Source organism: Primulina eburnea, unplaced genomic scaffold (assembly GCF_022965805.1).
Source record: "Primulina eburnea isolate SZY01 unplaced genomic scaffold, ASM2296580v1 ctg652, whole genome shotgun sequence".
In the NCBI taxonomy this organism is placed as follows: Eukaryota; Viridiplantae; Streptophyta; class Magnoliopsida; order Lamiales; family Gesneriaceae; genus Primulina; species Primulina eburnea.
Window position 1 is genome coordinate 95,922 of NW_027331430.1, and position 27,546 is coordinate 123,467.

Below are 27,546 nucleotides of genomic sequence, written 5' to 3' on the forward strand. Positions count from 1 at the left end.
TTATTCCTCTCAAATTGATTCAGCTCTTCTTGCATAGCTTCTATCCAACTAGGATCCAGAAGAGCTTCTTCAATCTTCTTTGGTTCATCTTGAGAAATAAAAGCAGCATGCATGTATTCATTTATCACCTGTCTTCTGGTCCTTAGTGGAGCTGCTGGATTTCCAATTACCAAAGATGGAGGGTGAGATTTTCTCCAATTAAAAGGATTTAGATTATCTTCATACAAAGCAGTAGATTGTTTTGGAGTATCGGCTGCTGGTTCTGAAATGTTAGCTGCTGGTTCTGGAGTATCAGCTGCTGGTTCTGGAGTATCAGCTGCTGGTTCTGGAATGTGAATGTCTGGTTCTGGATTTTGAATATCCTTGACACTTTCTTCTGCATCATCTTCACTGTCTAATTCCAAATGAACCCTGTCTAACCTTTTACTTAAATTAGATATGTTAGTAATCTCGGAAGCACTTTTGTCTTCATCAAAGACAACATGAATAGATTCTTCAACATTGAGTGTTTTATTATTGAAAATTCTAAAGACCTTACTAACTGCTGAATATCCAAGAAATAAACCAGTGTCAGATTCTGAATCAAATGCGGCTAAATAATTTTTGCCATTATTATGCACAAAACATCTACATCCGAAAACATGAAAGTAAGATACGTTCGGTTTACTTCCTTTCCATATTTCATAAGGAGTCTGATTGTTTCTCTTGTTGATCATTGTTCTGTTTTGTGTGTAGCAAGCTGTATAAATAGCTTCTGCCCAGAAGCGCCGAGAGATTTCTGCATCTGCTAGCATTGTTCTAGCAGCTTCTTTAAGTGTTCTGTTTCTCCTCTCAGCTACTCCATTTTGTTGAGGTGTCCTGGCAGCTGAATATTCATGATTAATGCCATGTTCATCTGGATATATCTCAAGAATCTTGTTAGTAAATTCAGTACCTCGATCACTTTTGATTCTAATGACAGAAATTGATTTTTCATTTTAAATCTTTTTCAGAAGTTTGATCAGGAGGCTACTGGTTTGATCTTTTCCAGCAAGAAAAATTATCCAAGTAAATCTAGAGAAATCATCAACCACAACAAGGGTGTATTTCATTCCCCCTAAGCTCATGATAGGGATTGGACCAAATAAGTCCATATGTAATAATTCTAAACATCTTGAGGATGATTTGCTGCCTTTATTTTTGAAGCTAGATCTTACTTGCTTACCAAGTTGACATGCAGAACATACATGATTCTTAATAAATTTTATGTCTGGCAATCCATCAACTAAGTTCTGCTTTTTGAGATTGTTAATAGACTTGAAGTTCAGATGATTCAATCTTTTGTGCCACAACCAGTGTTTATCACTTAGAGATGCAACTAAACATGTAGGGGCAGTGATATGTGATCGAGCAAAACTTGCACAGTGAATAGTCCCAAAATTTATTTTATAAATGAATGCTCGATTTAAATATCGCAAGTGCACGATAGTCAAGTTATAATAAACGTAAGTGAATACGAGTATCGTTCCACAAGGACTGCGTTACACTATTTTTATTTTCAAGTAAAATTTCTTTAGCAACGATAAAATGGGTTGATGATTAAACTAAGGTAAATTAAACAACCAAAATGATTAAAATGCAAAGAAAACGTATTCAAGAAAGCAATGATTAATTTGGATTAAATCAAATGAGAAATGAATTTGTTGGGAATTATCAGTTCACCTACCACTCGTGTTTAAATAATTACACTCGACTTTTACTCGTGCATTCGACGGAATTCCCTAGACTAATTAATATACTCTGTCGAGATATATTAATACTAATATTCAACATGCATTACTTAAGTGTCCTCAATTATTTAACAGTTCAAGATTGCATTACATTTTATGGAATCCACTAGCTTTCATCCGGGTGAACTATCACTATCGACACGTACCCAATTCCGTATATCTACTAAAATGGTAAATCCGTGGTTTAGACTATTCGATCCTATTGTTAATTATTCTATCGAAATCATCAACAACATGAAATAATCAAAGGAAGTTAGCTAGGCTTCGATTGAAACAAGAAAGATCAATAGCATAAACAAATCACTAATAAAAGCGTCGAGAAATAATGTTAAACACCGAGTACGAGGTAGGATCCCCTCAAGTCCCAACAAATCTAGAGTTTAGCTACTGAAATTCATAATAAAAACCAACAATCAATGTAAGAAATAAAATACTGAATAATGAAAATACTAAAGATGACGCTGGATGACGGCCACGACGCGTGGAAATCTCGAGGTCTTCGAAATTTCTTTTGCTCCTCGCCTCCTCTCCAAGAAAAGTGATGAAAATTATGATAAAGTCTGAAAAACGGCGGCTGATCTCGTCTCTTAAGTTTAGGTGTAGGATAGAATCCCTCACAATTTGGAAACAAATCTTCCTGAATCTCGCTTCTCGTTAGGGCGGTATATTTTGACCGCCCTAGCGAGAGGTCCTCGAATAAACTTCCTCGAGCATGTCCCTGGTTTCGCTGGGGCGGCCACTTTTGACCGCCCTAGCGAGACACTTGCGCATAAAATCCTCGGCCAGATCAAAATGCTCGCTGGGACTAGGGCGGTATATTTTGACCGCCCTAGCGAGAGGTCCTCGAATAAACTTCCTCGAGCATGTCCCTGGTTTCGCTGGGGCGGCCACTTTTGACCGCCCTAGCGAGACACTTGCGCATAAAATCCTCGGCCAGACCAAAATGCTCGCTGGGGCGGTCACTTTTGACCGCCCTAGCGAATATTCTTCGATATTATGCCAAAGTTTCTCCCACTTTTTGGTTTAATTCCTACAAAATAACCACAAAATACCCGAGATCAGTCACATGCTAAATAATGATAAAGAAAATGCAAAATTAAACTAAAACAAACTAATATGATGCATGAATGTGACTCAAAACCAACACTAAAAACACGTAAAAACGAGTCCTATCAACCCCCTGATACTAACCTTTTGCTCGCCCTCGAGCAAAATAGGTTAAAGCACGAGATTCTAAACAAACACAACAAACACAAAATACTCAAACAAGAAATAACCAACACAAGTAAATGTCAATGGTGAGTTAACAACTTTTATGCTCCTGCCTCAGTGAACTTTCCCACGTACAAATCATAATCAAGTCAAGTCACAAACGAGTACTTATTCTCATCTACACATAAATCTTGACACTAATTTGAACGTGTGTGTGTCATGATGGGTCTAGTCATTCGTACTTCAAATAGATCAATCATCAAATCATGCGAGTCACTCAATTAACACTTCAATACAAGTCTCACTAGCATGCACCCCCGTGTCCATTTATCACTAACCATAAATTGAACTTTTTTTCAATTCTCAAGTGCAGATAAGGGTGTCGAAAAGAAGGAAAATAAGCTCAAGTGGCTAAAAGTTGGGAGTACACCGATCATTTTCATTGTGCAATCGTCAAGACTTTTCGTCTGACTTTCCTCGTCTCCTTACATCTCCAACTTTTAGCCTAGGAATAGAATTTCATTCTTTTTATTTCGGCTCCCCCTCACCTTACATCTCCTTTTTTTGTTTTTTTGTTTTTTTTCGATTGAGATGCACAATTTTCACACATGTACTCCCTAGGCTAAGAATATATAACTTTGGATTACAACTGGTTAGGGGTACGATATTTAATTCAGTGCATTGAAAAAGGGGTATATGTAAAGTTCAAGGCAAATCAAATGTTCTCATTCAAGGTCCCAATTAGTGACTTATTTTCACGGGTTTACATGCTAAATCAACTCATAAATGATGCCTTTCAAGTTAACCACACAAAACCTTCAAATTTCACCATTATTCCTACAAAATTCTAGTCCCCACACATATGTGCTCAAAAAGTTCAAACTTTGTACCAAAATTCATGCTTTAACGATCAAGAGTATCATTCATGAAGTGACCCAATGAATACTTTTGTATACTATCAATTCAACATCATCATTGGCTCATAAACTATGTCTTCTCACCATAAACGACACCAAACATGCAATACTATAACGGACTAAAAACAACCAACTCGACACAAGCAATAAACTTAAAATCAAGTAACTAAGCAAACATAACAATCTACCCACTCCCTCATATTAGAGTTGTGCAAATGCCCTCATTGCACAAAACGAAACAAACACTAAAAACATAAAAACTCATGAATGTAAATACAAAGACATAATATGCAAAATTAAAAGCAAGGGGAAACAGTAAACTCCCCTGATCAGAAATCATCCTCCTCTTCATTCTCTGGCGGTGGAACTCCCTCTTCAGCTGCTGGGGGCATAGGATAATGGTACTGAAAATGGAAGGGTGGTGGGTATGCGGGTGTAGGTGGCCGTCCGGAAGTGTCAATGCCCAAATGAGTTGAGATCCCCTGCACCAAGTATTCGATGTTCTGAATGTGAGCCTGATTAACGGCCTGGTACTCAGTCTGATAATTGTCTCAAGCGCCCAATTCGTCGATGCGATCTTGCATGGCACGGCGGTGTGGCTGCGGAGGTGGTGGTGCATGTCCTAAGGTCGGAGGTGGTTGAGCCGATCTCCCATAACCGAAAAATACCTCCTCGGGCAGCTCAGCATGTCTTTTCTCCCACTTGGATCTATAAAGAGCCTCATCAATGGCTCTCATCGGCGGTAACCACTCATCATCATCTGCGAATATCACCCCCGCTCGGGCACACAGCTCAGTCACTATCATCGGGAAGTAAAAAGCAAAATTGCTGCTATTAATACACATGTTAAGCTGTCCGAAAATGAGCTTGCCCACATCAATCACCATCCCAGTACAGATGGCATAAAGAACAACCGCCCGCTCACGCTGCACGTCACTCGTATGGCCGACCGACATCAATCTCTTAGACAAGAATGCATACCACAATGCCTCCTCTACTTTCAAAAACTTTTCAAGAAAGATCGTATAAGTCCCCGGTTGTTTCCACGTGGTGCCCAGATAACAGAGTGTGCGAATGATCAAATCATAATCCGGGTTAAGCACCCACGCCTGAAACACCGAATCATCCACCGACGGTAAACCCAACAAGTCATTGATCGTCTTGGAATCATACGGGACTAGATGTCCCCTCACAAATGCCTTATACTCATTCCCTTCCGGAGCATTGGCATAAAATTCACGCACAACCGGAACCACTGCTGCATTCGGTTGTGCTACAAAGGTATTCCACCCTCTTCTTGCTACATGGGACTCCGAAAAAAGATTGATAATAGACGAGCTAAATCCACGCTCAGGGATTGGTTTCCTATGTAGTCTAGTATTTTCAAATCTCTCCCTAGCGTTTTCATTCACAAACATAGATGGAGTGGATCGAGAACTAGAAGCACCATGAGTTACCTTAGATCTTTTGGGTGCCATGTCGAGACCGGAGTGCACAAAGTATCAAAATGCCGGAAAATGCTTGAGGGTCGCCGGAGAAGTTCACCGGAATATGTGGAAGATGACCGGAGTAGCTTGAAAGACCACCAGAGAAGAAAATCTTGTAGCCAAGATGCTTCCTGGTGGAGTGTATGGACCAAGATTGAGTCTTTGCCCTGAAAAATCACCAAATAATAAGGCTTGAGCACAAATGATGGTAGGAGGCGCCAAAAACTTGTTGTGGAGGGGTAGGGTTCGAAGTGGAGAAGAAAAGAGAAGAGGAACGTTTTTTAATCTGCGCGACTCGCTAGGGCGGTCAATTGTGTCTGCCCTAGCGAGGGGTTCTCGACGACAAAGTGTGAAAAAATATGAGTTCTCGCTGGGGCGGTCACTTTTGACCGCCCTAGCGAGGAGTTCTCGAGTTAAAACCCTTTTTTTTTATAAAAAAAACGTATCTCTCGCGGGGGCGGTCATAATCGAGGAATTTTCGACGACTCTATTATTAAAAAATTGCGAGTGCCCGCTGGGGCGGTCGGTTTTGACCGCCCTAGCGAGACATTCTCGAAAAAAAAATTGAATGCAGTGACATGCAACTACCTAAATGCAAATGATGCGATTAATAAATAGAGAAAATATAATTAAAATCAATACAAAGAGTAGAAGTAGTTCTCAATTTATAGTCTAGAGCTCGACTTTTCACCCATGTCCTCAATGACTGTCATGGAGCCGAGTGACTCCAATTTGTGGCTCAATTGTGCCACCGATATAGTGCTTCAATCTTTGAGCGTTCACAGTAAATGTCCCTTCCTTGCCATCATGCAACACCACTGCTCCCGATGGGAACACCTTGGCTATAGTGAATGGTCCTGACCACCCTGACTTTAGCTTGCCCGGAAAGAGTCGTAAGCGAGAATTGTATAACAATATCGCTTCACCCACTTTGAATTCCCTTCTTATAATGTGTTTATCATGGGCTCGTTTGGTGCGTTCCTTGTAAGATAGTGCAAGATCATAAGCTTTTTCTCGAAACTCATCTAACTGATTCAACTGCAGCAATCGTTTTTCACCTGCAAGAGCAAAATCAAAGTTTAGTGCTTTGGTCGCCCAATATGCTCTATGCTCTAATTCTACTGGTAGATGACATGCTTTACCAAAAAGCAACCTATATGGTGTAGTGCCTATAGGTGTTTTAAAAGTAGTACGATAAGCCCACAAAACATCATCTAACCGAATGGACCAGTCCTTTCTATTCACATTAACCATCTTCTCTAGAATCCTCTTAATTTCTCGATTGGATACTTCAACTTGTCCACTAGTTTGGGGATGGTAAGGAGTGGAAACCTTGTGGGTGACACCATATTTGCCTAACAGTTTATCAAAAATTTTGTTGCAAAAATGGGTGCCACCATCACTTATGATTGCACGTGGTGCACCAAATCGATTAAAAATATGTTTTTTAAAAAATTTTAACACCACTTGTGCATCATTAGTGGCACAAGCCTCTGCCTCCACCCATTTAGATACATACTCCACTGCCACTAAAATAAATTTCTTTGCAAAAGACACAGGAAAAGGACCCATAAAATCAATCCCCCACACATCAAATATTTCACACTCAACAATTTTATTTAAAGGCATCTCATGACGGTTGAAAATATTACCTGTGCGTTGGCATCTATCACAATTGAGAACATACAAACGAACATCCTTAAAAAGAGTTGGCCAATAGAAGCCACATTCAAGTACCTTAGATGCCGTCCGTATGGGTCCAAAGTGACCACCAACCTCACGGTCATGACAATGGTTCATAATTTGATTGGTTTCCTCCTCCGCCACACATATTCTTATCATGGAGTCTGCACATATCTTAAACAAAAACGGTTCCTCCCAAAAATAATATTTCACGTCTGAAAAGAATTTCTTTCTTTGGTGAAACAATAAATTAGGTGGAGGTGTGTCAGTGACAAGAAAATTCGCAAAATCGGCATACCAAGGGTACGCATTTACCTCAAGAAATTGTTCATCAGGAAACCAGTCATCTATATCATCGTCAATGTCCTTAATTCTAACATGCTCAAGCCTAGACAGATGATCAGCAACTACATTTTCCACACCCTTTTTATCTCGAATCTCGAGATCAAATTCTTGCAATAATAAAATCCACCTAATTAACCTAGGTTTTGCATCTTTCTTGGCAAGCAAGTATTTTAGGGCAGAATGATCTGTATACACAGTTACTTTAGACAGAACAAGGTATGAATGAAATTTGTCGAAAGCAAATACTATAGCAAGTAATTCCTTTTCAGTAGTAGCGTAATTCAATTGAGCATCATTTAAAGTCTTACTTGCATAGTAGATGGTATGAAATACCTTGTTCTTCCTTTGACCCAGCACCGCACCAACAGTTGTATCACTAGCATCGCACATCACCTCAAACGGTAACTCCCAATCAGGGACAGTCAGAACAGGTGCTGTCACCAATCTTTCCTTGAGTATCTCGAATGCATGCAGACAAGTAGAATCAAAATTAAATTCAACATCTTTCATCAACAAAGAGGAGGTGCTGTCACCAATCTTTCCTTGAGTATCTCGAATGCATGCAGACAAGTAGAATCAAAAATAAATTCAACATCTTTCATCAACAAAGAGGATAAAGGTTTAGCAATTTTAGAAAAATCTTTAATAAAACGCCTATAAAAACCAGCATGTCCGAGGAAACTTCTAACTCCTTTTATTGATGAAGGTGGTGGTAGGTTTTTTATTACTTCCACATTGGCCTTGTCGACCTCAATTCCATTCTCTGATACTTTGTGTCCTAACACAATCCCCTCTTCAACCATAAAATGACACTTCTCCCAATTTAACACCAAATTGCTCTCTTCACATCTAATTAATACCAAGTTCAAATTCTCTAAACATTCATTAAATGAGGAGCCAAAAATAGAGAAATCATCCATAAAAATTTCAAGGAAATTTTCAGTAATGTCATGAAAGATAGCGGTGATGCATCTTTGAAACGTTGAAGGTGCATTGCATAAACCAAAGGGCATACGCCTAAACGCAAAAGTACCATAAGGGCAAGTGAAAGTAGTTTTCTCTTGGTCCTCAGGTGCAATTGTGATTTGATTGTATCCCGAATATCCATCTAAAAAGCAATAAAATTCATGACCTGCTAATCGTTCAATCATTTGATCGATAAATGGCAAGGGAAAGTGATCTTTACGGGTTGCATCATTCAATTTCCTATAATCTATGCACACACGCCAACCCGTAACAGTTCTAGTGGGAATCAACTCATTTTTTTCATTAGTAATAACAATAATCCCACCTTTTTTAGGCACACATTGTACAGGACTTACCCACACACTATCAGAGATAGGATATATAATACCTGCATCCAGAAGTTTAATTGTTTCAGCTTTTACTACCTCTTGCATCTTTGGATTGAGTCTCCTTTTTGGTTGTGCTAGAGGTGAGTATTTATCTTCAATCAGAATTTTGTGCATGCAGATCGAAGGACTTATCCCTTTTATGTCCGAAACCTTCCAAGCGAATGCTCCTCTATGCTCCTTAAGGACTCCCAAGAGCTTACTCTCCATATCATCTGTCAAAGAAGAGGAAATAATAACAGGCAATTTATTATCTTCTCCTAAATATACGTACTTAAGATGTGGAGGTAGTGGTTTGAGCTCCAAAGTAGGTGGCTCCTAAATATACGTACTTTTAGGCTTGACTTTTGAGGCATTAAATATTTTATGTCTCCCAATTCCTCTAGTCTAAGCCTCACTTGCTTTCTCCAAAGTGGAATGACATTTAAGTGAGCTACCATCTCCATCTTTTCCTCGTCTAGCTCGTCCTCCTACTTTTCAGTAGTGAGAGTGGCCTCCAATGGTTCTTTCAATCCATCCTGCATAAAATCACAAACGAGAGAATCCAAGACATCAATACGAAAACAACTATCATTGTGCATTGTGTGCTTGAGAGTATTAAAGACATCAAAAATAATTTCTTCTTCTCCAACTCTCAGTCTCAGTTTCCCCTCTTCAACATCAATCAGCGCTTTCCCTGTAGCCAGAAACGGTCTCCCTAGGATTAAAGGCATCTCTAAATCTTCCTCCATGTCAAGTATCACAAAATCTGCAGGAAAAATGAACTTATCCACTTTCACCAAAACATCTTCGATAATCCCACGTGGATACTTGACAGATCTGTCAGCCAGCTGCAATGACATCCGAGTTGGCTTGGGTTCACCTAATCCCTGTCTCCTAAACACAGAAAAAGGCATCAGATTAACACTCGCACCAAGATCACATAGAGCTTTATGAAAATTAATGTCACCAATAATGCAAGGTATAGAGAAACTCCCTGGATCTTTTTGCTTAGGAGGCATCTTGTTTTGAACTAAAGCGGAGCAATTTTCAGTCAAATTCACCGTCATATGATCTTCTAGCTTCCGCTTATTCGCTAAGATATCTTTCAAGAATTTTGCATAACTTGGCATATTCAATAAAGCATCAGCAAAAGGAATGTTAATATGTAATTTTTTAAATATCTCAAGAAATTTACCAAATTGTGCATCTAATTTATCTTTCTTCATTGCTGCAGGAAAAAGTGGAGGGATAACAATTTTATTTTGTGCAATAGGTGTAGATGTAGAGTTAGAAGACTTACCTCCTCGAGTTTCCACCTCATCCTCACCGTGCTTGGTCTTTTCCTCATTAGACTCGAGTGCTTTTCCACTATGCAATTCCACAGCCTTCACATGTTCTCTTGGGTTAGTTTCCGTGTTGCTTGGCAAAGCTCCTTGCTCCCTATTAGCAATCAACTTAGCCATTTGTCCGATTTGATTCTCTAACCCCTTTATGGATGCATCTTGGTTCTGAAATCTCGTCTCTGTTTCAGAAATAAATTTAGTCATCATTTGCTCTAAATTGGACTTCTCCTCCCGAGGCGGTTCTGGCTTGAATCTTTGGTGCATCCCATATGGTGGACCTCTTTGTTGGCGATTTTGGTTGTTTTGACCTCCCCATGAAAATTTTGGATGATTCCTCCATCTCGGATTATATGTGTTCGAATAAGGGTCATTTCTAGGACGGTTCTGGAATCCCACTTGTTTTACTGGTGCTCCTTCAAGCACATAGAATGGATTGCCATCTTGGCAATCCTTCACGTCATGCTCACCCCCACACTTATCACAGAAAATTTCTTGCAGACGCATAGCCGACCCACTCATGCTCATCCCATCAATCTTTCTATTCAAAGCCTCTAACTGTGCTGAAACCGCCGACAAATCATTAACTTGATTAACTCCAGCACCTCGTCTCTGCCTATCAGACTGAGGATGATAGCTACTAGCAGCCATCTCCTCCAATAACTCATATCCTTCCTCAGCCGTTTTTCTCAGTACGTTACCACAGGCAGCAGCATCTATCATAGTACGGTTAAGAGTAAGCAGACCGTAGTAGAAAGTTTGAACAACTAACCCAAGAGACAGCTCATGGTGAGGACATCTCTTCAACAAGTCTTTGTAGCGCTCCCATGCCTCGTAAAGTGACTCTTGCTCATATTGAGCAAAAGTCGTAATGTCGGCTCTAAGCTTTATAGTCTTCGACGGAGGAAAGTACTTGATCAGGAATGTCTTTGCCATATCCTCCCATGTAGTAATAGACCCTACAGGCAAACAGTTTAACCACGACTTAGCTTTATCTCTAAGTGAAAATGGAAATAAACGCAAACGAACAGCATCATCAGACACGCCATTAAACTTAAAAGTATCACAAATTTCAAGAAAGTCAGCTATATGAGAATTAGGGTCGTCAATTGCACTTCCCCCAAATTTGACAGTGTTCTGAATCATCTAAATGATAGCTGGCTTGATCTCAAACTGATTAACTCGGATGACTGGTCTAACGATGCTTGGACGTGCTCCATCAAGAGACGGCTGTGCATAATCCAGCATCGGTATACGCCTTGGCTCCTCTCTGTGTTGATTCTCTTCCATTCTTTCCTTCGCTCTTTGCTGTTGTAGTCGACGTCTAGCTGTACGTTCAATCTCGGGGTCAAAAGGCTCAACCTTAAACTCGAGTGATCTTCGCATGCACCACAAGAAAAATCTGCAACAAAATGAGAGTATCAAATAACAATAAAATAAATAATAATAAAGAATTTAAATGAAAAATAAAAAATTGTGAATCAACAGTCCCCGACAAAGACGCCAAAAACTTGATCGAGCAAAACTTGCACAGTGAATAGTCCCAAAATTTATTTTATAAATGAATGCTCGATTTAAATATCGCAAGTGCACGATAGTCAAGTTATAAAAAACGTAAGTGAATACGAGTATCGTTCCACAAGGACTGCGTTGCACTATTTTTATTTTCAAGTAAAATTTCTTTAGCAACGATAAAATGGGTTGATGATTAAACTAATGTAAATTAAACAACCAAAATGATTAAAATGCAAAGAAAACGTATTCAAGAAAGCAATGATTAATTTGGATTAAATCAAATGAGAAATGAATTTGTTGGGAATTATCAGTTCACCTACCACTCGTGTTTAAATAATTACACTCGACTTTTACTCGTGCATTCGACGGAATTCCCTAGACTAATTAATATACTCTGTCGAGCTATATTAATACTAATCTTAAACATGCAATACTCAAGTGTCCTCAATTATTTAACAGTTCAAGATTGCATTACATTCTATGGAATCCACTAGCTTTCATCCGGGTGAACTATCACTATCGACACGTACCCAATTCCGTATATCTACTAAAATTGTAAATCCGTGGTTTAGACTATTCGATCCTATTGTTAATTATTCTATCGAAATCATCAACAACATGAAATAATCAAAGGAAGTTAGCTAGGCTTCGATTGAAACAAGAAAGATCAATAGCATAAACAAATCACTAATAAAAGCGTCGAGAAATAATGTTAAACACCGAGTACGGGGTAGGATCCCCTCAAGTCCCAACAAATCTAGAGTTTAGCTACTGAAATTCATAATAAAAACCAACAATCAATGTAAGAAATAAAATACTAAATAATGAAAATACTAAAGATGACGTTGGATGACGGCCACGACGAGTGGAAATCTCGAGGTCTTCGAAATTTCTTTTGCTCCTCGCCTCCTCTCCAAGAAAAGTGATGAAAATTATGATAAAGTCTGAAAAACGGCGGCTGATCTCGTCTCTTAGGTTTAGGTGTAGGATAGAATCCCTCACAATTTGGAAACAAATCTTCCTGAATCTCGCTTCTCGCTAGGGCGGTATATTTTGACCGTCCTAGCGAGAGGTCCTCGAATAAACTTCCTCGAGCATGTCCCTGGTTTCGCTGGGGCGGCCACTTTTGACCGCCCTAGCGAGACACTTGCGCATAAAATCCTCGGCCAGACCAAAATGCTCGCTGGGGCGGTCACTTTTGACCGCCCTAGCGAATCCTCTTCGATATTATGCCAAAGTTTCCGCCACTTTTTTGTTCAATTCCTACAAAATAACCACAAAATACCCGAGATCAGTCACATGCTAAATAATGCTAAAGAAAATGCAAAATTAAACTAAAACAAACTAATATGATGCATGAATGCGACTCAAAATCAACACTAAAAACACGTAAAAACGAGTCCTATCAATATGATCTATGTTCCATGAAATTTTATAGGTGTTGCCTTTTCTTATTCCGGTTAAAACAGTAGAATTATCAGCATTTTTAACTGTGCAAGTGTGCTTCTGGAATGCTACTGAAAATCCATTGTCACATAATTGACTAATACTGATCAAGTTATAACAAAGATTTTCAATTAAGAGCACATCCTTAATAGTGATGTTACCATGGATAATCTTATCCTTACCCACGGTTTTACCTTCTGAGATGTCCCCAAAGGTTATCTCTGGTCCGACGCAATTTACTACTTCTGATAGTAGACTCTTCTGTCCAGTCATATGTCTTGAACATCCACTGTCCAAATACCACGTTGAGCTACTGATCTTGGTTTTCTTCACCTGTTCCTGCAAACACAAATTTTAGTATCTGGTATCCAGTCTATTCGGGTCCAATCCTTATCAGTCCGTTTGTGTGGGGACCCGGGCTCTAATTCTTTTCTTTGGGATTAAAACGGATCATTAATATAAAAAGTGGGTCAAATTTTTCGCTTTTCAATATTAAATCTAAGGTATATAAACAACATACATGCCTTATTTAAAATACAAACATAAGGTACAATATGTCTTGTTCCAACTACTCTGAACAACTAGTAATAAAATACAGTACAACTACTAGCCATCTGCTATGCCCGAGATCACCACGCTATGTCCATCTCTCATCCTCTGCGTGACCCAGATCCTGCCCCACCTGTTGTTATGCACACATACAGACATAACAACAGCCGGAAAACCGGTGAGAACAAATCCCAGTATAAACATGTATACATGCATATAATCAATTAAACATGAAACATGTTATCATGAATGACATCATATGCACATGCAATGCAATGCGAATCAAACCATGTCTGGACTCGACTCGACTAGAACTCTAGGGATCCCGGGGTGAATAAGACGTCACTACCTACCCTCCAATCGGGGTAATGTACGTCTCATTCCTAGACTTCGGTCTGAGCTGTATCAACGGCGGCAATAAGAGTAATGCCTACTCCTATGCTGAGATACACCGAAACGTCTAGATATTTGACAATGCCTGTCAAAGACTCTCCTATCTCAAATGCAATGAATATCAATATGTAAACAACGTATAATCATATTCATGGCTGAATATCATACTGATCATACATGCTTGAATACAATTCTGAAATCAAAGCATAACATGTTAAAAGATTGAATATAATGCTATACACAATTCATAAACATGTTACAAAATATTTAATAATACTCGTATGTGATTTTGGTTGGGAAACTCAAATAATATCTTATTTGAGTTACATCTCCCCAAACAAAACATGACTTATACCTTTCGTTGCACAATTGCTGTCGCTGTCACCAATACAAATCTGAAATGGAAATGTTGATACACAATTTATCAATTTCTAATCTCAATCAATACATACCCACTTAAAGACTTGATTTCGGTATCATTTCAACTGTACAATCTCCATATTAAACAATCTATATCAATTCCCCCAATTCATAACTGAAAATGGTATAAATCTGGTACCAACACCCAGTTAATTTAACTCTAAATTTCATAACAATTCTATACGGTGTCCGTTCTTAAATCCGTTTGTAATTATACGATGTCTAATATGTCAGAAACAACATATATGAATCATATCTGATTCCTGCAACATCCTAATTTCAAGACATGCCAAAACATAGTAAAACTTACGTCCACGCGTAGCCTACAACGATAGGAACACGGTACCGAAGTCTGATTTCAAATCAGATGTACGGATTGAAAGATACGAGCGCAAGAATTTCCAAAAGCTCTCGGAGCTTTCTCCTTTCTGATTTCTTATCAATTTTGAAGAAAAATTCGTTTATATATATCCTTGTTGCATGCTGATGAGACGTGTCACATTCTTGCCCATTCTGGTTTGGCGCTCGGGCGGTCGAAACTTACCGCCCGGGCGCGAGCTCGGCGCTCGGGCGGTAAAAATCTACCGCCCGGGCGCGGAAGGTTCTGCCGCGGTGTGAGATTCTGGCGCTCGGGCGGTCATAAATTACCGCCCGGGCGCCACACCTTCTGCCCGAACGTACTCCCCTTGAGCATTGGCGCTCGAGCGGTCACTTTCTACCGCTCGGGCGCCACTAATTCTGCCCGAAATTGGTGAAATTTAGATTCTTTGTCCAATCTGGTCTTGTAATGGCCCGTTTACAATTATATCTATTTAATTCACTAATCTCCTAGCAAATTACGATAATCAAATCCTCGGGCATTACAGTTTGGAACTCATATGTGTACAATTTTCGTACTTCGGGTATCCATGGAGGTGTGTGCAACTGAGAGTTTGTTATTTCTAACATTATGCATCTTAACATGTTGTTCTTCGCTTCTGCTTCTGTTGTCCAGCCTGTATCTCTTCTGAACATATCTAGAATTGTAATACTGGTAGTTTTTAACCTTCATAGGAGGTTGTCTTCCTGAGTTGAATCCTCTTCTGATTCTAGAACTCTGGTCAACTCTTTCCTTAGGTTCAACATAACCCAGACCATAATGCATTCTTTTGTTCATCTGATTTACATTCCTTTCAACTGAGGCAGTAGATACTTCTGGTTTCTGTACCACACTGGATTTCACAAAATGAATGTACTTCCCTTTTCACATATCCAGTTTTGGCTTAGTATTCGTTTCAGAAGTGCCTTCATTATTACAAAATCCGAGACCACTCCTGTCTCCAGATTGTTTTTGTAATTCCTGCATCTTTTCCAGTGAAATAGAAGAATTGTTCCAAACATTCACCAGTAGTGATAACTTCTGGTTTTCAGAAAGCATCGTCTAGTAATCTGCTTTTGCTCTTTCATTCTCCGTTTTTAATTTACTCATCTCGACTTGTAAATCATTACAGTTGTCTACTTGCAAGCAAGTTAACTTACTGTTCTGATCTTTCAAGTTCTGATTTTCGATCTTAACTTTCTCGAATGATTGAGAAAGTCTAGAATACTCTTCTACCATATCGTGTAATGCTTTGACTAACTCACTGCGTGTAAATTCATCAGAATCAAAGTTAAATACCTCTCCATATGTCGAGGTTGAATCAGTATTTGCCATCAGACATTTGATCTCATCTTCATCACTTTCACTTGAATGGTTTTCAGAACCAGAAGATTCAGAACTTGAGTCTGCCCATTTGGACTTACTTTCTTCTGCAATCATTGCCTTTCTGTCTCTTCTGGTCTTTTTATCATTGCGTTTGAAACCCTTCTTCCTCTGATCATCATAGTTTGGTTTTGGACAATCAGCAATGAAGTGCCCAACTTTTCCACAGTTAAAGCATGCCATATCACTAGGTGATGATTCTTTTTTGAAATTGCGGTTGGGACTTTGAAATGTTCTGTGATTCTTTTTCATGAATTTGGAAAACTTCTTAACAAATAATGACATTGTGTCATTGCTTATCTGTTCAGCACTTCTCTCAGAAGTGTTCTCTATAGCAGCAGCAGCAGATGAACTTGGGGCAACTGTAGTAGTAGAGTTAACAGTAGCTGCGAGAGCTTTGGTTGGTGGATTTGCTAAGGGCTCTTCTCCAATTCGAACTTCAAGCTCAAACTCATATGCCTTTAAATCCGAGAACAAGTCATGGAATTCTAACTTGTTTAGATCTCTGGAAGCTCTCATTGCCATTGTTTTGACGTCCCATTCTCTGGGTAGGCCTCTCATTACCTTTAATGCAATTTCTCTATTGCCAAAGTCTTTCCCAAGAGCTGAGAGTTCATTGACGATGCTTCTGAATCGTTCATCAAATTCATTTATAGTTTCTCCAGCCTTCATCTTCATATTCTCAAACTTCTGCATGGCTACAGACAGTTTGTTTTCCTTTGTTTCTTCGTTTTCTTCACAGATCTGAATTAATTTTTCCCATATTTCCTTGGCAGTATGGCACATCTTGATTTTGCTGAAGGTATTTTTGTTGAGTGTCTTGAACAAAATGTCCTTCGCAACGTTGTCGAGATTGACTTTCTTCTTGTCCTCACTTGTCCATTCATATCTTGGTTTTTCAAGCATCTGAGGTGCACTTTCGGTGATAGCAATAGCTGGATTTGGATTTAAGATTTTTAATGGACCATCTGTGATGACATACCAAATGTCATCATCTTGAGCCGCAAGATGAGCGTGCATTCTGATCTTCCAGTCATCGAAATCTTCTTTTGAGAACATTGGAACTTTGCTGAAATGAGCCATGTCTGTTAAATATTTTTCAGAACAAGAATAACTCTGTTCTGATACCACTTGTTGAGGATCGGGTTGAGTTTATAAGGGGGGTTGAATAAACTCAAAGACAAACTTAATAAATTCTTCGTTTGATGTGCTAAAATCCTGTTAGAGATATCAACGATTCTTGTTCAAGTTCAAAGACTAGCAGATCACAAGATAATGTGCGGAAAACGATCTGTTGGTTAGTGGGTGAAAAATGATAAAGCAGAAAAGCAGTAGATAGCACAAGGTTTGTTTCTGGAAGTTCGAAGATGAATCTTCTACGTCTCCCCTTCTTCTGTTTCCAGAAGGTATCACTAAAAGACTTTGGTGAATACAGTACAACAGTTGTACACACCCACTTCAACAGGACTTACCCTTCGCCTATTGAAACTCTTAGCTTTACAACTCAACTTCTTGAATGATCTTAAGTTCTGGAAAAGACTCTTTTCCAGTTACAAATTCTTCTATCAATGAATTAGTGAAATGAATAGCTTAAGAAGATATAACTGAGAATGTCTAGCACAATATGATCTTGATGATCAAAAGTATGCAATGAAGCATGTGCTGCTTTTTCAGTGTTGAGCTTTTTAGATAACTGAAAGTTCTAACAATGCTCGAATGATATTCTTGATTCAGATTTGTTTTTAACACCGATGTCCTTAACAAAAATCCTTCATCTCCATATATAGGCTCCATTTAACGTTTCGAAATCTGAACGGCTCTTTTATTTTTCAGTGGTTCAGCTTTATTGCTTAAAATGGACCCTGCAAGATACATTAAAAGTAATCAGTCTCAGTTCATACCAAAAATGGTAACCCGTCTTAAATGTTTTCGTATAGCATTTTATGGCATTTAATGAAGCAATAAATGCTAGTATCACGTTAATAGATCAACGGTATTATTTAGAGACTTTGAGATACGTAAGATTCTGTTAGTGTATATTTCAAATTTTGTGTCCTTCTAGTTCTGGTTTTTAAGCAGTACTTGATAAGTGCTGCTACTGGTTTTAGCGCGATCTAAGTGCTTCTGGTTTACATCTACTGGTTTTGTATTAACCCAATATCTACTGATTTTTCCTGAGCATCTCCACAATAAATTTAATTCTAACACATATGACATATGCAAGGTTATCAACATTCATAACTAAAGAAACCATTAGAGAACTAGAAATCGAGAAAGAGTTAATATTATTAAATGCAAGAATGTAACAATTTATTATAGTTTTATAATATAAATTCATTTTTCGTAGTTTTCTTTCCCACACATGTTTCTTATTATTATTATTTTATTATTATTAAAAATCTCTATAATAGAGACAAAAAAATGGTGTTTGAGTTATTTTTGATTTTTTTCTTTTTAATTTTATTAATTGAAATCTTAGTTTAGTCTTTTATTAACTTTTATGATCATGATATGACTTTTATTTAAAATAATCATGTCGAATTACATTATGGTCTCTCATTAATTTTAACAATTGTGATATTAACCCTATATGAATATAAATCAAATTGATTTTAAAAAATATTGTACAATCACATAACACGTACGCAGATGTACTAGTGTGTGTATCAACGAGGAACTATCATTTTTAAAATGTATTTGTTTTTGATGCAGCTAAAATAAATGAGTCGAGTAAACTGCGCACGCGAGATCCGACTGGTTAGTAAACTGGTCCACTTGGCCCGTAAATGGGCTCGCCTGGCTGATAAACGGATCCACGTAGACAATGTACAGTTAATTTGCGAGGCGTCTCCTGCGTCACAAACACTCGTTAATTGGGCGTCGGAAGGGTTCCCGACGTAGACATTCCGACGCTCAAGTCAGTAAGCAGATCCAAGAAAACTCAGAGAACTAAAGAACTTTTATCAAAAAATGAGAGCCCCCCGAATTGGGTAGAAACTCCTCTATTTATAGATTTTTAGGAGTGCTTAATGGGCTTGGGCTTTCGCACACACAATCCAAAATTTTGGGCCTAAATAATGTTAAAGCTAAGCAAATAACTAATTGAATTAACTTATTAAATTGGACTTATTCTTATTAATCCAACAAATAAATAATCGAGTTGGATTAAATAATTAAATTGGGCATGTACCCATCAGTTTTATACTACAACAAAAATGGCTTTCCGCAGCGCGTAAGTTACAAGCTGTTGAAAGTTCAAGATTATCCGCAGCGTACATGGCACGTTGTTAATATTATTATTCACGGCGTGAATAGTACGCTGTTAATACAATTGCACGCCGTTAATATTCAAAGAAAATATAAAAATTAGCGACGGTTGTTGACAAAACCGTCGCTAATTGGCGACAGACTATAACCGAAACGTCGTCGCTAAATTAGCGACGGAGACGACGGTTTATACTCCGTCGCTAATTTAGCGACGGGCTATATTTTTAGTAAAAATTTAAAAAAAAATTACTTTTATAATTTAATAAATTTTTAAAAAAACTATAATACAACTATGATAATTAACACTTAAAAATTTAACCAAAAATTGGAAAAAAAAAAACGTACCGAAATCGAAACTAAAATCAGAGCCAAACTTTCAAAATGACTACTTGAACAACTTGAAGAAACACAAACACAAAAATACAAATTTGTATTTAGATTAACCAGATATAGTGAAGATCAAAAGGATGACCAATCAGTTATAATACGTGCATTGCAGAACAAAAAGCGGAGTAGAAGAAAAAGATGAGTCAAAGAAAATGAAGAAAACGACAGTCAAAGGAATACAAAAACGAAAATGAAAGACATCGAAAGATTGAAATGATTGAGATACCATATGATGCAAAGTTATCAACATTCATAACTAAATAAACCATTAGAGAACTAGAAATCGAGAAAAAGTTAATATTTATTAAATGCAGAAATGTAACAATTTATTATAGTTTTACAATATAAATTCATTTCTCGTAGTTTTCTTTCCCACCACATGTTTCTTATTATTATTATTATTAAAAATCTCTATAATAGAGACAAAAAAATGGTGTTTGAGTTATTTTTGATTTTTTTTCTTTTTAATTTTTTTTATTTGAAATCGTAGTTTAGTCTTTCATTAACTTTTATGTCTTTCATTAACTTTTATAATTATGATATGACTTTTATTTAAAATAATCATGTCAAATTACATTATAGTCTCTCATTAATTTTAACAATTGTGATATTAAAAAATATTGTACGAGCACATAACACGTGCACAGATATATTAGTGTGTGTATCAACGAGAAACTATCATTTTTAAAATTTATTTGTTTTAACACAACTACAATAAAATTTAAAGTATCTCTTATGTAATCGGATATTGTTAAGACAAAACCATTGATTGTATCATGTAAGTTAAGAAATTGATAATAATATCTCGGATATGGCCAAGTATAATCATATAATTTTTCATTAAGTATTTTGTCATTGAATCAAATATCTGCATGTTAATGAGAAAAAATTCATTAACTAGAGCATATATTCAATAGATAGTAGAAAACAAATAGCTCTAGTTTGAAACTGAGGCCATGTAGTTCAGCTAAGTAGGCTTCATTTGTCAGCACCCCAATAAATTGCAGCCATCAGAAGTACCAACAATTGGCTTTTCACCTTCAGACTCACTTCGGCATTGCGAATTCCAAATCCCATAATGCTCGGTCGAGGCGTTACTGTTACTACTGGAGAAGCTGGATAAACCACAGATGTAAAGGCAGAACAAAGAATATGATAGCAAAATTTATAAATCTGAATAAGTTGAGCGGGTGTATCTTGAAGGTTAGAAAATTTGCAGACCTGCAACTGTTGAATTCGGTCTTGCCCCAAGGGAAACTTGAGCACCAGGGGAAGTGGATGGTAAGGAAGCTCCTTGAAACAAAAACCAAATTAGTCGAGTATCAAAATAAAGCTTATAAAAGTCGCTTGCTGGTTTTTTTTGCTTCATTCTTTACATTTTTCATTCTAACACTGTATGCCACCTTTTTATTAATGCATCAATTATCTATTTTCTTTCTTAAGTTTAGGAAAATAAATGTTGCATTAGGCGTTTGGTTTATTGCATTCATGTAAGAAAAAAGAGATCATGGAATTGAAAAACAATCCAAAATCTTAGATTTCAAGATGGTACTGCATCTTCTTTTCTGTAAATGCGAATGGACTGTATGGTCATTCATTTATAGGAAGGAATTTAATAATATTTTAACATACGTACCTCCGCAAATAGAAGGGTCTATTTGGAGATTGCACAGCTGAGGCAACTCTAGAGCAAGCGTTGTGTTGATAGGGAACGAACTCAAGGCAGACGGGTCATTGAGGAATGGACAAAGGCAAGTAGGCTTCTGGCCGTAGAGTTGCTTAAGACTATCACAGCATGACTGCACCGGTGAAGCTGCCACGCCTTGCACGAACGGGGCACATGGTGCTAAAGTTAGCAAATTCTGCCCACACTCGGCAATTGTGTTCTGGGCAATGGCCTTCAGGGAAACCCAATGGAGAAACACAAGAAAGAGCGATTTGGGGAAAAGATCAGTGAGAGGAAAAGGCATTGCACAAGTTAATTAGGTTGGTAACGCGAGTTTTGCTTGTTAGTTTTGAGGCGAATTCGCCATTGATGTTCATATTAGCTAAATAGACGAAGAGTGCATTAGTTGGGCATGAACAGAGCCATGCATTAGGTGTGTGATCCCTTCACACACTTTTGTATGACCTCTTTCAAGCTACAGTCTAATTTTCACTATTTTTTTTCATTTCTTTAGTGTGTCTATCATTCATATTTTCAGGCAAAAAATGTGTGGGATATGAAGTTTATAAGAATCAAACAACTCATCTAAGTATCGGTAGAAATATTCATTCAGAATTTGTGTATAAACGATCAAGATTTGTCACGTGTATTGATTATGAGAAGTTCAAAAAAGTCGCAACTCGTTAAATTTGATACAACTTGTATAGAATTAAGAATGTTACGATTAATGACACAGAGAATGTCATAGAATATTTGAACTCTTAAACCCTACACATATACGTGCTTTCATGAGGTTCCATTTTCAGCTCAACTATTTTATTCTACAATTATTTATTGACAATAAGAAATTACATGTTTATCAAGATAATGAAATTATTATAATTATTGGACTTCAGTTTTTACTTAATGATTTGTATGATATTTTTAATTAGAATTTTAATTAGCGAATTAAATTGAATAGAATAATGAACATTTCAGGGAGCAACGAAGGGTTTCAAATCCTTTACTACACACACTTCTTCGTACACCAAGAAAAGCTCTTTTTTTCCTAATTAGTTGTTATTTATTTGTCAGCCTTTATAAAATCTTCCTATTTTTTAGGGATTAAAAAAAAAATTGTTCCATGAAATATTAATAGTCATCAATGACATAAAACTATTTAAATTTTGAATATTATACATAAAGATCATAATAATATCTTTAATGCAATAAGAAGATCATCTGAAAGAAATAATTGTTCTGATGAAACCTTGTATTCTACCATACATAAACTGACTGTAGATAGATGAACAAATCATAATTCTTTATATCTTATTTTGATTATCAAAACCACTTTTAAGGATCATTAAATCCTATAAACGATATCTATTCTTAATTTTTGATAATGCAGTAGATTTTAAGATATGGCTTTACGTAAGAGTTTCAATCTAATAAAAATAGTCATCAAATAAATATAATAATATCTAGATTAAAATTAGTATGAGCCAAACTTTTGAAAAAAACGTGTAAACCAAATAATAATTTTTAAAAACTGATCCAACATTCTTTAAGATATAAACAAATAACATCATGTAGATATCTTTAATTTATCTCCAAATTCGAATAGAATGCTTTATATATATATATATATATATATATATATATATATATATATATATATATATAGATTTTTCTTTCTTTCTCTCACGAACTTTGTAATAGCCGAGCCCGGTGTACGGTACGATTTAAGTTTCGTTTATTATTTTGGGATATTTGATTAGATGTTCAGAGTTGTATTTTTGGGCTATAGTATTGTTAGTTTTATTGTCTTGAGGTGTTAGTTGATGTTGGTTGTTCGTTTCAGAGTGTCGGTTCGATTTTAGTTGCATGGGAATAGTGCTTGGCCGTGACTTGAGTGCCCCCGCGCTCTTAACTGGAGTGCCCCCGCGGTGTACTGTGCTGTTTTGGAGTTGGAATGCCGTAGCATCACCGCACCCGCGGTGATGTAGAGACCGCACCCGCGGTAGAGACCGCACCCGTGCTGCTTGCGTCGCCGCACCCGCGCTGTTCGTGTTCCAGAATTTTTGGTGGCTGCCGAAACCATTGCGCACCCGCGGTGCTTAGAGGAGTGCACCCGCGGTGAAGGTATGGGCGAGATATTTAGTCGATTTTGGAGTGGTTGGCCCTCACTTTTCCTTTTTCTTTCCTTCTCATTTTCGCATTTTCTCTCCATTTTAGGGTTTTTCATCATTTCTTTCACTCCCTATCTTCGATTCAAGCGTTTGTTTGGAGTTTCGACTTGAGTTCGACGTTCTCCTTGGTGCTAGGAAGCTTGGGTAAGCTTTTGGTGCGATTCTGTTAAGGTTGTAAATTAAGAGTTGTTTAGGTTGGTTGTTTATGTGGATTTATGGATTATTTAGCTTGTAATCTTGGATATTTAGTTGATATTGGTGTTATTTGTGGATTATTTGTTGTAGGTGGTGATCAAGAGCTAAGTTGAGGTGTTTGTTGTGGTTTGTAAGTGGAATTTCATCCCTTGTGCTCACATGATATTATATGTATTGTGTTTTAAAGATTTTAAAGTGATATTCCCTTCCATTGATCCATTGTTATGTATTGATTTCATTGATTATCTATTGGAGGTATTGTATACCTCACTATTGTTAAAAGGGAATACAAGAGAAAATATGAGATTGTGAAAGGACGGCCTTAAATGCTATTCAGAGTTCAAATGTTTTCGGATTGATAAATACATAGTCAGAGATTGCATGCAATATTAGATGATCATCGCCTATAGGCTTATATCCCTCAGAGTTATCGGTATTTATATCGATTTGAGATACGAGCACCCCAGAGCAGAGATACTATTGATATCAATCCCCAGAGCAAAAGAGAAATACCATCATATTTTATATGCTATTGATATGTTATTGATATTCAGAGTTTACAGTTCAGAGTTGATGGTATTTATGATTTCAAAGAGATGTTTTACAGAGTTATTGTTCATTGTTATATAAGAGTTCCACTTGCTGACATTTATTCTCATTTCAGTTATTTTCATGTGATGCAGATCAGAGTGGTGCCTCGGGACGTTGACTGTAGATCGGGGTCATATGCATACACCGTTGGAAGGAGGATTTTGGCATGATCATAGGAATGATGTTTTGTTTTTGTTATGTCATTTAAATGATCATGTATTTATTTTGTAAAGATATTTAAAGAAATGTATTTTGAAACTCCTTCCGTATATTTTTAAAAGAGAAAATTTTATTTCCGCTGTGTATTTATTTTAAAAGAGGATCGGGGTGTCACATTTAGTGGTATCAGAGCGGTGTTCTTCGGACCAATGCATATGACTTCGTCTACTTTCAACTGTCCGGGTATGTTTTCTTTGCATCTATCTATTGTTTTGTATTGATTGGTGTCTTGTGAGCATTGTAGAGTAGAGGATGCCTCCTAAGCGTAAGGCGTCAGAGGGGGAGGATAGTTCGTCCTCGAGAGTTGTCGACGAGTTCGGCAAGTTACTGAAGGAACAGGCTAAGGTTCACAGTGAGCAGATCCAGCAGTTGCTTAGACTGCAAGGAGCAGGCCAGGGCAGAGGCCAAGGTAGAGGGCAGGTTGCTCCAGCTGCAGTTGGTTCTGATGCTATCTTTTCTGCGTTTAAGAGGATGGATCCACCCGAGTTTCCAGGCAGCTCCGATCCTTTAGCTGCAGTAGAGTGGGTCAAGGCTTTGGAGGCGATTTTTGATCATCTCCACTATGAGGACAGAGATCGTATCAGTTGTGCTGTTTTTATGCTGGTTAAAGCTGCACGTTTGTGGTGGAATGCGACCAAGGTTGGCATTGATGTCTCGGCATTGAAGTGGTCTGAGTTTACTGAGCTTTTCTACGACAAGTACTTTCCTGATGCTTTGCGAGCGAGGAAGGTTACAGAGTTTCTGGAGCTTCGTCAGGGGAGCCTGAATGTAGATGAGTATATTCTCAGGTTCGAGGAGGGTTGCCTATTTGCTCCGTACATTGCTACCAGTGATAAAGATAAAGGCGCTCACTTGTGTCTCAATCTTCAGGCGAAAACCACAGCTGCCAACTCTAAATCAGCGTCGGATAATTCTTCTCATAATCCTCAACTGGCGAGAAGCATAGGCAAGTACCTTACCTCTCTGCATCAACACTGCCCCGACCCTTCTTCACGCATCTATGAGACCCCAAAATCCTCTAACCACTCGGCAAAGAAGAACAGGAGCTGACGTCAATCTATCCTTCAACTCCTGAAATGCGCTCGGCAATCTATAGACCACTCGAACTTCACAGTCTTCCTTGTCAATTGGACAATGGCAGGGAAATCTTGGAAAAGTCTGAAATGAAACGACGATAATAACCCGCAAAACCAAGGAAACTGCGTACCTCAGAACAGCGTAGGAATAGGCCACTTCTGAATCGCCTCTATCTTCATCGGATCAACAGCAATGCCATCCTCGAAACACATGGCCTAGAAAAGAAATCTGATCCAACCAAAACTCACACTTCTTCAACTTGGCAAACAACCTCCTCTCTCTCAACAACTGGAGCACAACTCTGAGATGCTCTGAATGAAGCTCTCTGGTCTTAGAATAGAACAAGATATCATCGATGAAGACAATGACAAAGCTTCCAAATACGACTTGAACACACGGTTCATCAGATCCATGAAGACAGAAGGGCATTGGTCAAACCAAAAGACATCACGAGAACTCATAGTGACCATACCTGGTCCGGAATGCCGTCTTAGGGATATCAGACTCCCTAACCTTCAACTGATAGTAGCCAGACCGAAGTCAATCTTCGAGAAAACAGTAGCACCCTGGAGTTGGTCACAAAATCATCAATCCGTGGCAACGGATACTTGTTCTTGATCGTCACTTTGTTAAGCTCCCTATAATCGATACACAGACGCAAAGAACCATCCTTCTTCTTAACAATAGAACCGGAGCTCCCCAAGGCGAAGAACTCGGACGAATAAAACCCTTATCTAGAAGATCCTGCAACTGCGTCTTCAACCTTTTCATCTCAGTAGGAGCCATCCTATACGGAGCTTAGAAATAGGAACCGTACCTGGAGCAAGATCAATAACAAACTCTACATCTCTATCCGGCGGCACCCGGAACATCATCCTCAACACATCAGCAAACTCCCTCACCACATCAATATCATCAATATTCAACTTAATCAGTCTATCAACATCCACAACAGATGCCAGAAAAACATCACAACCTCTACACAATGCCTCTCACATCAAAGACACAATAAAAGGAAGGACCACGAAGTACCTGAGCTGCGGAACTCCTCCCTGGCCATCATCTGCAAAGTCCACGTCTTAGCAACGCAATCAATAACAGCACGATAGTCGACGCCATCCATGCCAAGAAACATCAAAGGCAACCATCGGGTCACAATCAAATCAGCAAGACCTCTCGATCAACAAAACGAACGGAGCACGCTACACTATGGAGGTCGGCACAAAACTCTCCCGAAGGCAAAACAACACACTGAAGGGGAATAACAGAAGGAACTATACCCAAAATCTCAAAAACAATTCAGACATAAAAGAATGATAGCACCAGTATCAATCAAAGTAGTAGCTACTCTGCCTGAAATAAAATGGAACTGAGATTACAGAAGAATTACGATTAATACCTTCCTTAGTCATCGAAAAGATACGACCCTGCACCTTCTCCTGGCTAGCTCCCTTAGGACAATCTCTGGAAATGTGGCCTGGCATGCCACAACGATAGCAAAACGAGTGCCAAATCTACACTCTCCACGATGAGGTCTGCCACACTTGGGACACAAGGATCTCTCAGAATCAGACGGAGCAACTGGCGCTGAAGGTGGCCAGGACTCTGATCCACCTTGCCCTTCCCTTTGAATCGATCTCTGCCACGTGACCTGAACTCTGGCCTCTCTGAACACTAGCCTGGTGCCTCGCCTGTCTCTCCTCTGGCGATTCCTTCTCGTCCTGCTCTGCTAGCAACGCCTTGACACATCTCCTTGAAAGTAACAGCCTTGGACATATTGATATCACGCCTGATCTCCGCTCTAAGGCCTCGAATGAAGTGA

General features: G+C 38.2%; 2 protein-coding genes and 1 non-coding gene across 3 annotated transcripts; 1 reads left to right on the plus strand and 2 right to left on the minus strand.

Annotated features, from left to right (window-relative positions):
* Nucleotides 1-5,439: 5,439 nt before the first annotated feature.
* LOC140821631 (uncharacterized) lies at nucleotides 5,440-17,234 on the minus strand. The gene is made up of 5 exons (XM_073182168.1): nucleotides 16,858-17,234; nucleotides 16,311-16,779; nucleotides 16,068-16,262; nucleotides 13,048-13,387; nucleotides 5,440-5,552 (listed from the first exon to the last, which is right to left on the minus strand). Exons 1-5 carry the CDS (start codon nucleotides 17,232-17,234, stop codon nucleotides 5,440-5,442), a joined length of 1,494 nt encoding a protein of 497 aa, XP_073038269.1.
* Nucleotides 10,869-10,975, plus strand: LOC140821648 (small nucleolar RNA R71). The gene has a single exon (XR_012115792.1). It is a non-coding gene; the product is annotated as a small nucleolar RNA R71 (small nucleolar RNA).
* Nucleotides 17,235-20,679: 3,445 nt separating the features above from the next.
* On the minus strand, nucleotides 20,680-22,144 carry LOC140821645 (non-specific lipid transfer protein GPI-anchored 10-like). The gene is made up of 3 exons (XM_073182184.1): nucleotides 21,442-22,144; nucleotides 21,027-21,098; nucleotides 20,680-20,920 (listed from the first exon to the last, which is right to left on the minus strand). The coding sequence occupies exons 1-3, from the start codon at nucleotides 21,773-21,775 to the stop codon at nucleotides 20,784-20,786; spliced, it is 543 nt and encodes a 180-aa protein (XP_073038285.1). The 5' UTR covers nucleotides 21,776-22,144; the 3' UTR covers nucleotides 20,680-20,783.
* Nucleotides 22,145-27,546: the final 5,402 nt, after the last annotated feature.